This window comes from Lotus japonicus, chromosome 5, assembly GCF_012489685.1.
Source record: "Lotus japonicus ecotype B-129 chromosome 5, LjGifu_v1.2".
Taxonomy (NCBI): Eukaryota; Viridiplantae; Streptophyta; class Magnoliopsida; order Fabales; family Fabaceae; genus Lotus; species Lotus japonicus.
The window spans coordinates 3,773,487-3,788,590 of record NC_080045.1 but is presented as its reverse complement, the minus strand read 5'-3'; the positions used below and the strand labels follow the sequence as shown (position 1 = coordinate 3,788,590).

At 34.6% G+C, this 15,104-nt stretch overlaps 2 protein-coding genes across 2 annotated transcripts; both read right to left on the bottom strand.

Annotated features, from left to right (window-relative positions):
• Nucleotides 1-3,434: 3,434 nt before the first annotated feature.
• Nucleotides 3,435-5,404, bottom strand: LOC130720338 (30S ribosomal protein S9, chloroplastic). Its single transcript, XM_057570966.1, has 2 exons — nucleotides 4,994-5,404; nucleotides 3,435-4,002 (listed from the first exon to the last, which is right to left on the bottom strand). The coding sequence occupies exons 1-2, from the start codon at nucleotides 5,321-5,323 to the stop codon at nucleotides 3,715-3,717; spliced, it is 618 nt and encodes a 205-aa protein (XP_057426949.1). The 5' UTR covers nucleotides 5,324-5,404; the 3' UTR covers nucleotides 3,435-3,714.
• A 2,349-nt stretch (nucleotides 5,405-7,753) lies between these two features.
• Nucleotides 7,754-14,992, bottom strand: LOC130720223 (protein DETOXIFICATION 33). Its single transcript, XM_057570849.1, has 9 exons — nucleotides 13,934-14,992; nucleotides 12,206-12,401; nucleotides 10,870-11,215; nucleotides 10,694-10,780; nucleotides 10,192-10,248; nucleotides 9,303-9,541; nucleotides 9,081-9,199; nucleotides 8,495-8,581; nucleotides 7,754-8,232 (listed from the first exon to the last, which is right to left on the bottom strand). The coding sequence occupies exons 1-9, from the start codon at nucleotides 14,189-14,191 to the stop codon at nucleotides 8,173-8,175; spliced, it is 1,449 nt and encodes a 482-aa protein (XP_057426832.1). The 5' UTR covers nucleotides 14,192-14,992; the 3' UTR covers nucleotides 7,754-8,172.
• Between the last annotated feature and the right edge of the window lie 112 nt (nucleotides 14,993-15,104).

Below are 15,104 nucleotides of genomic sequence, written 5' to 3'. Positions count from 1 at the left end.
TTCTGTGCTTTATGGTTAGTCATGTGTATTTAGGTGGTTAGTTCAGTGTATTATTTGGCCAAATCCGCAGGAAAAATTGGTGTTTAGGTGTGTTTCTACTATTCAGTGGTTCAGGAATCATTTTTCATTTTTAGGAACAATTGATTTCATTTTAAATTTAATAAAGGTCACCTCTAATATGCACCACAGTACAATTTTACACCACCTTTTTTAACATGTTATAACAGGTCAACACATGTTTTTTAGAAAAATTTAATATATAATAAATTTTTAGTGATATTTAAAAAAAAAATTAATGTATTGACCTATTATAACCGGTCAAAGTAAGTGGTGTAAAATTACACCCCTCTAAAAGTGGCGCATATTAGAGAGACCCTTTAATAAATAGAAATATATATTTTTATTTTGTGGAATTATTAAAGCATCTCCCATGTTAGTTCTTATTTCTTAGTTCTTAGCACTATTCATGTGGGTCCGTACTGCCACATGTGTTTAAGCAACTCTATGCAAATTTTGCTCCAATCATGAGTTCTTAGTTCTAGCACTATTCATTTGGTCCCACAATATCATTATAGTAGTAGTATTTTTTACTTTCATATAATTTTCATTTAAATTTAAATGTTAATTTAATGGTAAATTCTGTGATACCCTCAATTTTTTTTTGTATGGTACCCCCATTAAGTAATTATATAGGTTATAGGTTATTATCATGTTATTTAAAGTAAATACTACATTTCTAGATTTTACTTTACTTGTCAATTAACTTTATCTCATAAAATTCATTTTTTGGTGAAAAATGTACGAGTGGTGGAAACGAATGATGGTGATGGAGATGCGCGTAAAATGACCATGGTTGATGGATGCACATAGCTCAAAAAACACAACTTTCAAATCTCACGTTCCTAAGAATGGAATGCTGCATTACTACGATAGAACACAATCAAAATTTTAACTGATACATAAGTCTTTATTGTTGAACCGACTCATTTTGGGTACCACGCCTTAATCTGGCTTAAGGTACCACAGCAAGCACCTAATTCAATACCTAAATTAAATCAATTGATGAATGAGAGAGAAAAAATTAACTTTTCATGCTAAGAACTCAAAAAGTAAAACATCTTATATAAGAACCTAGTTCTTATTTTTAAGAACTAAGAACTCTACGTCATCTCCTCCAATGGTTAAGAACCAAGTTCTTAGTTCTTAACTCAAAAATAAGAACTAAGAACCTTGCACTGGAGATGCTCTTAGAATACTCGTGTGACTTTATAAATAGAGAACTCATTGTAATATTTCATAATATTTTTTCAATATTTTTTTTTTTGTTACAAGAGGAAGAGTTCTAAACGACAAGCTAATGAAGAATATCAATACATGAAAACTCAATAATTGCTGAAGGTGACAAACGCCACACCCGCGTTGGACTACCCTCACGTATGAATGAATCTTGGAGTCAAATATTTTAGTTTTTCTATTACTTAAGTTTGGGATCCTCTGTTGGATACCCATGTTCCTTACATGGTATTAGAGATTGTAGCATCACTAGCCACTAGAGGTTGCTTACGCCTCACTAAACAACTTGATGATGAACTCGAACAGAACGATTTAGTGGGCGTCCAAGATGAATCTAGAGCGAACAATGAATCCAACATCGAAGAATAAATGAAGAAACCCTTTCTGAAAGTGCTAAAAACGAACGGATCAATTATCTTGGCTTCTCTGTCAACGAAGAAAGAAAAAAGGCGAATCATCAAGAGTCTTCTCATAAACAAATTTATCTATGATCGAATCAAATGAAGCAGGGGAAGAATCTAGTTCAGGTGCAGAGATTCAAATTAGAGGACGCACGCCAAAATATGAATCCTCAAGAACTTTAGGCTCCGGTGCATGAAAATCCATGGTTGAATCCGATATTGTAGCTTCGTCCAAAGAAGAAGACGAATAAGGGAAAATATCCTCAGGTGTTATATGCTTTGTGGCTGAATCAGAAATCGTCGAAGAAGAAATCTTGTGTCCAAGATTGATCGAATCCGAGAAAGTGGAGGAGGAGGAGGAGTATAGACTGGCAGTGGTGCGACGCGAACGCTTGAACTTCTGACAGTCAGAATGTTGGAGATAGGAATCATAGCATGGCATTGGCGGTGAGCTCCACTGTTGGAGCTCTGATACGATGTAAGGAACATGAATATCCAGCGGAGGTCCCAGACATAAGAAATAAAAATTTGGAATATTGAATCCAAGATTCATACATATTGAAAAATATTATAAAATTTATAAACTTTAATTAATGGTTGCGTTGGCGATGTTGATGTTGGTGTTTCTTTTCATGTGATATCCAGAAGAGATTTTTTAGCTTGCACTTTAGCCTTTAGGACTATGGAGTTTTGGCCTTTAGGTAACTACGGAGTTTTGAGGATGAGTAATGATGAGGAGTTGTTTACACTAACACTATTTGTTTGAAACCACTATTTATACGCCATTGATTTTTAGCATGACCTCTCACGTAAGAATCTATTAGCTCGAACTATGAATAATGCATATATGATATATCTGCCTACTTTGTGTTATAATTGAACATTTTTAAGAATAATAATTTGACAAGAATCAAACTTTTAAATTATTTAGTGAAAACACATGAATATTGTTTGGCCAAGAAGTATCTTCTATCAAGTTTGAATGGAGGGGAAAAAATAGAAAGGTGGGCTCATTACCTGGTTAGGAAGCAAAAGGGTCTCACTCAAAAGCCATCCTCCTAGAAAATCAAGGCTGCTTGAGTTTGGGTATTCATATATTTGTGGCTTGACGGTTTGATGAAGACTATGACACTTTGTGGGCATTTTACTTTGCTACCTTTATTGATTATCATTTAAGCAAGCTGGTTTATTACTAGAAGAAGAAGCTGGAATAGTTTCAGGCTTCTATTCATGAGGAGACAAGAAAGAAGCTGTAACATAGTCACATTGATAATGGTAGTGAGTATCGTAGACCTTTTGATTCCTGTTTGTAAGCAACTACGCAATAGGATCCAAAAGACGCCTCCTCAAACTTCTCAATTCAATGGCATTATAACAAAAACTACATGATTCTATATAAGGGTGCACTATAAAAGTCAATTGGAAAAATAACTTGCAGGGCAAAACCCTTAGAAAGAAGTGAGCATTGTTAACAGGTATTTCATGCATTTTAAATTATCCTCCAAAGCATGATACCTATGTGAAGTGAGCACATTTAGAACAAAAACTACACAATTCTATAAAAGAATGGTCCAAGTCCCAGGCTACGACAACCCCTTCAGAAATTCCACAGATAATGGAGATATTCAGAAATTTCACATGTTAGTGTTTCAAACATTTCAATTTCTAGAAAACAGAAACAAGTTGACATCACATAAGGAATGAAGACTGATTCAGAAAGTCTTGAAAAGAAACCTGCTATGAAGTTAAAAGGAATGATTTTGGTTGAGTATGAAACTGACAGAAATCTTATAATATAATTACTACATTCCCGATTTCATGCAGAACAATACAACAAAAAATGGAAAACAAAGGGCAGGGTCCTGCATAGAAGGCCATGTGATCATTTTCAGTTTCTCTTTACATTACTTAAAGGAAGCTTACAACTACAAATAAAACAATCAATTGTTCAAAATGTAACCAACTTCCAAGACATAGGAGCGAAAGAAAAAAAACAGTCCATACATGTATAATTCCAACCTCAACGTTTGGAAAACTGAGGGGCTTTACGAGCTTTCTTGAGACCAGCTTTCTTCCTCTCAACCACTCTAGAATCTCTGGTTAGAAGCCCTTCCTGTCTCAAAGGTACTCTATGATCTTCGCTTACCTTTAGCAAGGCTCGAGCAATGCCAAGGGAAATTGCCTGAGCCTGACCAGAGAGGCCACCACCCTCAGCTTTGACAAACACATCATAACTAGTTTCATATCCCAGAGTTACCAAGGGTACCTTAATGTACTGAAGCCACAACGGATTTCCCTGAAGATATTCCTGCACAATATCAAATTAAATCAGACAAAAGAAGATTAAACATTATGAGTAAATAACCAAATTAGTCCCTGAAAAATATAGCGCTTTCATGTAATTTCTTGAATCCCCAATTGTGTATGTTATCACTCAATTTACTCATTGCAACAAGTATTTCAGGGGTTGATTAAAAAGATGAAATAAAGATTTAAGGACTAATTTGACGGATAAAGCATTGATAAAGAGCTTTTGAGAGAGAATATTGAAAATTTCAAGGACTAATTTGACTACAGACAAAAGGAGTATGCTATCAACACTTTTGATTTATATGATTTTTTTTTGATTTATATGATAACTCCTGTTTTAAAAATAGTCAATATACTTTAAAAATGAGATAAATTTACTAGGCAGCTGCATTGAGTTTGTAAAAGATAGATCAATCATATAGAGTGTTAAATACCATGCCATAGCGGTTTCTCATGGCGGTTTTTTGGCTTTTTGCCATGGACGATATCCCGCCATTTCCGACATATTCCGCTATATTCTAGCATTATTTGTCATGTATGGCAGGATTTTGGCTTTCCGCCATGACCCGCCATCCGCAATTAACAACACTGGTTACTAGCAAGGAGAAGGTAGTATACACAACTGTAAGAAACACAATCCACATAATTTGAACATTATCTGATTCCAATTCAAGCATGTTTATCATCAAACCCTAAATCCAATATGACTACATCAGAAATTTCTTCACATTATGGTGAAGTATGAATAGGAACTAACAACCCAATAACAAATTTCAATTCCCCAAGCTAGTTATAGCAATTAGATCATAATATACAACATTTCTAATATATATAAAACTTCATTCCAGCTAAAACAGTAAAAGACACAAACACACACACTTGCATACACATATACAACATGCCATTATACAAATTGTTCTTCTGCAAGGAAGAAATTGATATGAAAGCCAACCATTCTAGCAACAGAAAAAGAAACACTCAGATGTCACCTTGGCGTCACGGTAATTGATGATGAACTTGCCGGTACCTTCCTGGAGAACAACGCGAGCGATGGCGCTCTTCCGGCGACCAGTGCCGATGGTAGTTTGAGCAGCGAATCCACCAGGAAGCCTGGATTTGACGTACTTCATGAGGTTTTCGGTTTCGGGCTCCACCGGAGCAGCGGCGGAGACGGTGAGGGAGGGGGTTTTGGGGACGCGCGAGAGGGAAAGGGGTTGGGTGGTTCTGGCATAGGTAAGGGTTTGTGGGTTGTGAGAAATGTTGGAGGAGAAGGAGAGTGAAGAGAGTGTTGCAGTGAGAGTGGATAGCGAAACCGCCATGGTTTTCACTCAGTGAGCTAAGTGTTGTAGCAAATGCAAAAGCTTTGATTGGATACAGATAGATAGATGTAGCCAGAGAAAGGGGATAATGGTTCTTCTTCGATAAAATTCTTGAGATTGGGTTCCAAGTAAAAAGTGAAAAAGATAATAAGTTACCTGCTTAAAGTTAAAATACCACTTATTTTATTTTATTTTGTTTTGGGTCACTCTTTTTTTTTTTTTTTAGGATGTGACAATTTTATTCCCCCAAAGATGGATTAAAATCACTTTCAAAAAAAAAAAAAATGGACTGATACCTAAGCAGTTTGTATAGAGAAACATTTGTTGGGATAGACATGTTTATTTAATGTGATATCAGAGTTTTGACCGATTAGTCTTATGACTAACAATTGTAGGGATACCTTAAGAAAAATAATGAATTAAAGATCCATTACTTCTGAAGTAAGGAAACCAAAGAAACTCCTCAATCCAAGTAGTGGCAAGAAAGGAAAAAATTAGTTGTCCTTATACCCACCTCTTAGGTAGGATTAACATTCACATACAACTATATAGAACAAAAGTATTCTTATTAAAAATTTATGGATTAGAGGGTTCGATCATTACTCATGAGAATGTTGCATATTTCGTAACCGACCGATTACCGCTTAGTACAAACATCCCCAAAGAGATGGTTATTACTATTGTTGGTGATGGATACCTTGGTTAAACAAAAAATATTACATGGCCTAACACTCACTATATTGTCGCGATCCTTTATGGCAAATAATCTAAATGTGAAAAGGTTTTTATCAATGTCCCAAACCTCTATAGTCCACACTTTTGTTTGTCTTCCATAAATGAGCAAAATCAATCTTGAAAGCCTTCAAATTAAAAGTGTTTTGAAAATTAACTTTTTCTAACGAGTAATACTTCAGACCCAATACAAGAGTCAGATGCTTCAACTCACATGTTCAAACCTTATTTTCCTCCTCCGAGAAGCAGATTCCCTAGCCATAATTCGTTAGTAAACTATCCAAAGAAGAGAGAACTAACGGTTGTGCTAGAAAAGGGCACCAAAAGGGTGAAAAGAGAAAACCAATAGGGAAATGGAAATGGTAAATACGTATACTAAATACCAAACTTATAAAAAAAATGCAGGAGAAATAAAAAAATGCAAGGTCGTTTGTCTGCTTGGCTAGTCAAACATGGACTAGTTCATAGATCTTTGGGTTTCGATTACCAAGGAATAGAGACTTTACAAATAAAGCCTGAGGATTGGCATTCCATTGCTGTTATTTTATATGTATATGGTTATAATTATCTACGTTCCCAATGTGCCTATGATGTATCACCGGGAGGACTGTTAGCTAGTGTGTATCATCTTAGAATAGAGTGTGGTATATATCAACCAGAAGAGGTATACACCTTAAAGTTCATAAGATAGGAAGAAAAGAAATTTTTTTTGAGGTCCCTATACTCATTAGGCCTAGCATTGAATAGATTGGGTATTCACCTTATCAATATCTCAAATCAATGATGGATTTTATTTGACATTTAAACCCTTTGTCAGGCTATTGTTCTCTTATTTCCTAAAATGGAGTAAGACATCGATTTATCAATCAGATCAATTCTTTTGATTACATGATAGACTCCTATGAAAAAAAAAGTCATTGGCGCGCGTGTAAACGAGGTGCTCTACCAACTGAGCTATAGCCCTTGTTCTTTTTGATACATATTTTATGATATTAAGTAGATAAATTCTTGTCAAGATGAATATTGCATGATTCAATCTTATTGATTGATATTGGGTTGGTATTGCCTTCATGCGCTCTCCTAACCCTAGGAGAGCGCATGAAGGCAATCATACTTTTTTTTTAAAAAAAACTGAGGTGCTTTTTTATTATGTGTATATATATATTAATATATGTATCGGATTGGAAAAAAGTTCTTAAGACTATATTTGGATTGATGGATCATAATGGAATGAACATAATGAAAAATAATGGAACGAAACATGATGAGATGTAACGGAATAAAAGTCATTTTCCATGGTTTGGATATTTTGTAATGAAACATAACAAATTGATCACTCTATTGTTTGAGACGGATCTAAGTTTTTAATATTTGATTTTGAAATCCTATTTTAAAACAAAACTTGTTCGGATAAAATGGTGGTTGATTCGTTTTTAATGCATTTTGAAAACGGTTTTATATCATTTTAAAATCCATAAAAATAAGATTTTTGGTTTTAGTTTTGAGTTTCAAATTCCTTAATCCTATCCCAAATTTTTCATGCATCACATGAACGGTGTCCCAATACCCAATGCCATAGCCCACATCAAGAATTTCTCTAGACACTTTATTGACTTCTTCAACAACAGACTGAAGTGTCCAAGAATGTGATGAAATAAGTGTGTTATTAGCACAGAAAAATGAAGTGCACAACCATAAGAAAGACAACCCACATTCACATAAACATTTTCCGAATCCAATTCAAGCATGTTTGTCATTAAACCCTAAATCCAATATGACTATATCAGAAATTTCTTCACATGCTGGTGAACCATGAATAGTAACTGATGATCCAACAACAAAGTTCAATACTCCAAGCTAGTGAGAGCAATTCTATCATGATATAGAAGAACTCATTCCAATAAACTTCATCTATTTTTTTTTATCAAAAAAAATTAGATGGCTGAGTTCAACCCAAACGACATTACAAACAAGGATAGTGAAACCATGATTGGAATTGTGCTAATGTCACAATGATTTTCCAATCCAATGCTATCTAGATCACAAAAACTTAGGTAATTACGTTGTGGAAACTACACACATTTGGGACCTCCCATGGTCATTCAATCTACTCAGAGTCATTGTTCATTAGCAATTGATCCTCCCCATCTCTTCATGCGACCCTCTGCTTGTTCAGCCTGTGAAATCAATGGACAATTCAACTAACAAGTTACTTGTTTGTTTTGCATAACAAAAAGAAAATGGTAAGTCCAACTAAGTGCATGTTTGAAAAATGTAAGTCCTTCTACACATGCTTTAGTTGGGAATTTTGCTTGCAAGTTCTTAATATCTTCTGCATTATTGTGTAACATTCTTGGTGGGACATTTATAAGGATTATGGTCTGCAGAGCTATACCTCCAATGAAGTAAAAGAGAAAACTAAATATAGAAAGCACCAACCTCCTTCTTCCAGTTCGTTACTGAAGTAACGATTATAAGGATTATGGTCTGCAGAACTGTACCACCAATCATCCCTGACCAAATACCCTGAATAGCAAATCATATGTATCAGTATATTCTGATGATACAATCTTAGGCTGCAAAAATAATCTTCACTAACAAACAATAACAAGTACTAATCTTATTTGATTATTGAATGAATCCCTTCTAATAATTTTACTTACTATTAAGGTTCTACCTTGACTAGAGGCATGGCGAAATGAGCCCTAGAGTAATCAACGACCCTAAATTAGTTTTTGGAGTAGAGTTAGACCTAACTCAACCTATCCTAAGTATGTTTATTAGGCCTCCGAGAAATAGGCTACCTGCAGATGTGCAAAATTCACGCTCTAGATGTCCATCTCTAGGCGTGACGTGTGGGGGGTGTAAAAGTCTCACATTGCTAGAGATATGATTAAATAAGTCCTTCAGAACAATTCTCATCTCCGAGCTAGCTTTTGGGTAGAGTTAGACCTAACCCGAATTCTATGACTTTATACTAACTTATGTAAGTACTTTCCAGAGAAGTAAGTGTGGTAGTCATTACCTCTGCTCCAAAATGAAATGTGAATCCCAACAATATCCCTGCTGGTAATCCAATAATATAGTAGCACCCAATGTTGATGTATGCTACAAGAGCTTGCCACCCAGCTCCAACAGCAACACCTAAACCAGGGACAACAAATAACTTAAAATAACAAAAACAAGAAACACTTATACATGACTGGATATAATAATTTGTTTGTGCTTCATTCTTTCTAGGACTAACCAGATAAGACTGGTTGAAGGCTGTTAAGAAGCACTGTGGCACCAAGCAAAGCAGCAAGCTTTGTTGTTTCCTTGGCAACTGCATCACTTGTGGTAAACAAGTGAGGAAAGAAATCCCTTGTTGAAAGAACTAAAATCATAGCAAGAACACCTATGAAGACTGATGTGATGGAAACCACCCACACCGCAAACCTCGCAGCCCGGAAATTACCAGCCCCTAGTTCATTTGATACTCTCACACTGTTCATACATTAAAACATTAGTTCTTCAGAATATTCACTAGTCACCCAAATATACTTTCTGAGGAGACACAGAAAATCAGTGAGAAATTCAGAACCTTCCAATTCATCCATGGAAAAACTAAAACTTCATTCTCAACTATTCATTCACACAACTAATAAGGTTATAAGAACATAGAGATTTCCTATACTGAAGATTTGATGTTGAAAATTCTAAGTGAGAGTGATACAATCTCATATTATTTAGGAATGAGTTAGAGCATGTTTGGTGTTAGAATTAATTGTTTAGATGTTTCCTTTAAAAATCGATTCTAGCAAAGGAAGCTACAAAACCTAGTTTCTGCAGTAGACCTAATCATATATGAGATCCACAACTAGATTTCACAATATACATAAATAATTTCCGCACACATGTATCTGAACTTTTACCGGAATCAACATTTTACCAGAATCAACTCTATTCACAATGAACTATGACAATACTGATTCAAGCACATATTTAAATAAAAATAAAATAAAGGAAAATACTCATATTTATTGCCCTAAAGTTGTTGGCCAAGTTATGCTGTCAAAATTCGTTAATATGATCCACTAAAGTTGGTTTTCCTAGTTTCTGTACTAGGAAAAATGAACAGACATGGAGATGATCACCTTATTCCTGCATTGAACCCTATTGCAATCATGGCATCCCAGCCATTGATGTTCATACTGCAATGATGAAAACAAGTACTAGTAAATTAGTATATGACTATTGATCTTATATTTTGTCATGCTCTTTAAATATAATGCAGGTGGATGACATGCTGGCAATGACTAGTAGTAGTAGCATATTTGGAATTCATCCTAGAACTGATTCTAAAGACAAAATTAGTTATGGGAAGTAGCTTCTGAGTGTCAGAATTGATTCAGAAGAACAAGAAGCTGATATGAACATGTTATCGCAGAAGCTGATCCAAACATGCTATCAAGGTAGCTTCTCCCCAGAATTGATTCTGGATTTAGAATCAATTGTAGAAGTATTTCTAAACATGCACTAAGAAGCATGATAAGCTCAGTTTTGATTTCAAACACAATAAAATAGTAGATGGAAAACACCTTTACATTCTACATTACAATGAGAATTTGGAAGGAGGGAGGGTAAAGAATTTCTTACCAGATAGATATGGCATCAACAGGTATTAGAGGGTTTGTCAAACGCCCTGTTATCACCACCAGGACCATCAAGTACCAAAACTCCAAGCTGCAATCCCATTTCATGAGTTCACTTTCAGCATCATATTTCCAACAAATGCAATTAAAGTCAAATGGAAAATGAAGTAAAGAAAATACCATAACATGACAGCTGAAGCCAAAGAAAGTTTCACAAAACCATACAAGTCTGAAAATGCTAGCCATGAGAATCCACTCCAAGCACCATCTGATTTTGTGATCACAATGTACAAAAATTGTGCAATGACAATCAGCCACCATGATGCGTTAAGAGTAATTGCTGCTCCAGTTAAGCCCCACCCAAGTTTCAGTATTAGGAGCCAACTGAAAAATATATGTAGCACCAGGACAGTTGCTGATATCCATAACATCACTTGGACTTTCCTCTGTGACTGTAAGAACTTCTGCATTGGAAAGTTGAAAGCATATGCAAACAACTGTGGTAACATCCACAAAGCAAATTTTCCTAAAAAAATGAAAGTAGGAGAAATTAATATAAGATGCTCCTAATTGTATTAAAAGAAATTTTAAGGTGAATATTTTACAATTTTCTTAAATCTTTTTTGGTGCTACTACACGTATTCTTCACGGGAGACAATCCTGTTGGAGTCAGAGACGTTCACATGCTGGTAGGGCTAGTTCTCCCAATGGGGGCTTTTCATATGCAAGACTCGAATTTGAAATCTTAAGGGGAATGAATTTCTAGATTTTTAAGCATTCTAAAAGTATTTAGCTTAGCTTCATTTTTAGAAAAGTACTAAATGAATAACAATTTATTTTAAGATAATTCTTAAATAGAAAAAATCCAAAAGCTCCTCCCTTTTTGTCTATTACTAATTAACCTTTTAACCTAGTCCTTTTTGTCATTTCAGCTATAATCAATCATGAAACATTCTTACGTTCAAAAAAAAAAATCATGAAACATTCACAACAAGTTTTTTACAAATTTTAAAGGAAACTAGCTAGGCCCCCTTTTCTACTCCAACCATTTTAACTAGCAAAATTATTTATACTGTACTATTCATTGTTGAAACAAAAGGGGACGCAAAGGCTAAGAGGAGGATAATAAAGAATGAGAGAAAAGATAAAGCCATATTTTCCATTTTCACCTTACATAAGCAATTTCATATATTAAAAGAATTTAATTTGGACAAACTAGAACTTTCTTAAACTATCATCTTACAATCTACTAGTAGCAATGTTTATCAATTAGGCTATATATGTTACCTGATGTCACATGTGCAAACGAATATTAAGTACTCAGTGAGACAAAAACTGAATAGATTTTATATTATGCATTGAGATAAAAGTACATTTACATTACATGGTATCTAAAAACACACTCATTTTAAAAATATATGACTTCTACCATAATTACTGTTTTAATAACATGTTATACATGATTATAGAATATTGTATTTACTAAGAAAAATAATATTATGTGAAGGGAACTTACCAGCAGCTTCTGAGATTTCAGTAGTTTGTCCAATGACCCTCAAGATGGGAGGTGACCAAACATATACAGGGACCAAAATCAAGGCAGTAGTAAATAAGATGACCCATGATCTTTGCATGTACACCCCCAACATCCTGCTCTGACCCGCACCGAATGCTTGTCCACAGAGAGTCTCCAAGGCACTCCCCATACCCAACTAGTGTCCACAAAATCATAAATTAAAGAAAATCATCAATCAGTTTGCAATCACAGTGCTGTTAAATAAGTGCATCTTTAGTTTCACGATTTACACGTAATTCAAGACATGTTTACTCAGAATTTAGCATATTTGGATTCACATTAAGATCTTTAAAATCAATTATGGTACCACAAAAACTACTAGAGTAGCTTTTCTTAGAATAAGTTCTCTTTCCAACGTAAAAATTTATCGTGTATCTAAACATGCACTAAGACTTGTAGCTTACACCAGAAGTGATTCTAGAATATTTCATGGTGGAACCAAACTTCCAATAAGTCAGCCAAGGGAACCCATTAGGAAAATGAAGCCTCCAGCCCCAGAGAAGTAAAATTAGAACTTCACAATAAACAACTTTGGAAGCACCAAATTGCTAAACTTTTATCCAACTCCATGTCATTTGAACTTCTAACTTTCCTTCTACCCTCTGCCGTTTATTTTTTAAGTTTTTTTATGCCAAAAGTACTTCATAATCATTATTGTCAGTTGTCACAGTATTTCTAAGGCCTGAACTTTGGTCCTCTATCAGAGTGCAATCTATATAGTTGTATTGAAGTAACATGTTGATTGAAAATAATCAAATGAAGATAATATAAAATAAAAGAAGATTACATTTTTTTTTTTTGGTCAAAAAAGAAGATTACATTTACTCAATGTTTAAAAATTTTACATGAAGATGAGTCACAAGCATTTTTATGGTATGCATGTTGGCCCATTATGCACATGACATGCTCTCCCAGACCACAAACCTTCTTAGAAGTTAGAACCAATCCCTTATTTGTTGATAAATTTAATTTAATTGAACAACTGATTAAATTGAACAACTGACAGAGTTTAAGGCGAGTAATGATATATACACACCTTATATGTTATACACTTCATTTTCACCTATTTTTATTTCTATCTCTCTCCTCTTATCATCTATCATATCTTATACTTTCTCTCTCTTACCTTTTTTTTTCTTCCTATCTCTCTCATCCTTCACCTCTTTCCACCTCAAAGATGAGGTGTGGACAAATAATTATCCATTTTTAAAGTTTACCATTATGTAATTAATACAAAAAAGTGAAAAACTATGTTGGTAAAATGATTTGTATATTACAACTAGAATGAATTTTTCTAAGAAACATATTAAAAACTTTCAGCTCTTTTAAAAGATATTTTGTTCACCAGAAACAGAGTACTTTTTCTAGACTAATAAGTTTTGCCAAACAAAATATCATTGGATAAAAACTGATAGCATATTTGAATCAGCTTTTAGAAACTTAAAATGAACTCTGTCCTTCTAGGAGGTACACTCAGTAGCTTCTACTCTGATGTGATTTTGAGGTTTATCGTGAATGTAAACTTAACTTTTAACTGCAGTAAAAATAATTATCACAAGTAACTAAGGAGGCACTAAATCAGACTTCATTAAATCTGATAGAAACAAATGTGAGGACAATTGTTGACTAATAAAAACAAGCCTAGAAAATAAAAAAGTTCAGGTATACCATGACTCCAAAGGAGAAGCCAGCAATGCAAGAGTTTTCAACAGAAACTGCTGCAAGATCGAGCTCTCCCACATGGCCTACAAATGTGAGGGTGAATGCACCAAGCGAGTACTGACACAACATTGTTAAAATTGCAGGACCTGCTATCTTCCACAACTTCTTGGACTCGATCCCGAATCTCCGAACCAAGCTCAGTGGCTTCTCATCCTCATCACTAAGCCTGTTGCTGTTGTTATTATCTAGTAGTGGAGTTTCCATGGTTAATTTGGCTAAGTTAAGTTCCACTTACTACTATTGAATAGCAGAGAACTTGCTCTAGCTTATATATACATATATAGATAGTTTATTGGAGATGAGAAATGGAATGGCTTGTGAGGAAGAAGTGGAAATTAACCATGACAGGTAGTTGGCATAGATAATGGGTCCCCATACCATAAGTGAAGTACAAAAAAGCTAGAAATGTGTATCTATTATCTGCCTTTAATTTCACTAACTTAAATATGCACGGTGATGTTAATTCATTATATTTAAAAATGCACGGTGATGTTAATTTATTATATTTAAACATGTTCCTATCAATTACTTGTTAGTTAACATTTTACATATATATAGAAACTCTAGAAGTAAATGAGAGTTTAAATATTCAATAACTTGGGACAGAGACAAAGTGAAGAATATGGAACTTTGTGTTGAAAGGAGCCAGGACAGGAGGGTCCTTTTCTCGTGCCAACCCCCGGGTAGTTTACTATTGCGGACCTTCTCAGTGGACAAGATTCAAACAGGTAATATGCATACCTGTGAAATTTCAGCCAATCAACTAACTACCTGTGAAATCATAGAATAACGGATGGTGAAGTCACAACTCACTGGGGAGTGGGGATTAAGTCATGTGCTACAGCATTTTCTGATGCTTCTAATTTAAGTCAAATGGTAATTTGCATGACTAGTAAGTCAAACCAGTATGGCTAAGTTAACCTTTGCTTGAAGGGCTAAGTTAGTTACACTTGTTCCTCGTTTTTCATGTTGTCACATAAAAAGGTCACACACGCGCGCGCACACACATATATATATATATATATTTGATTCAGTTAGATTAAGTTATTAAGGGTCATAACTTAGTAATTTCTCTTAGAGAAAAAGTTCCATGAATCGACAATGTAAAAAAATATTA

Excerpts from the sequence above, each read along its gene's own strand:
- LOC130720338 (XM_057570966.1), bottom strand. The coding sequence starts at position 5,323 with ATGGCGGTTTCGCTATCCACTCTCACTGCAACACTCTCTTCACTCTCC. Across the intron at positions 4,003-4,993 it reads TCAATTACCGTGACGCCAAG|GAATATCTTCAGGGAAATCC; the intron begins GTGACATCTGAG and ends GATATTGTGCAG.
- LOC130720223 (XM_057570849.1), bottom strand. The coding sequence starts at position 14,191 with ATGGAAACTCCACTACTAGATAATAACAACAGCAACAGGCTTAGTGAT. Across the intron at positions 10,781-10,869 it reads GCTTCAGCTGTCATGTTATG|CTTGGAGTTTTGGTACTTGA; the intron begins GTATTTTCTTTA and ends ATGGGATTGCAG. Across the intron at positions 8,582-9,080 it reads CATTTCATTTTGGAGCAGAG|GGTATTTGGTCAGGGATGAT; the intron begins GTAATGACTACC and ends TTTGCTATTCAG.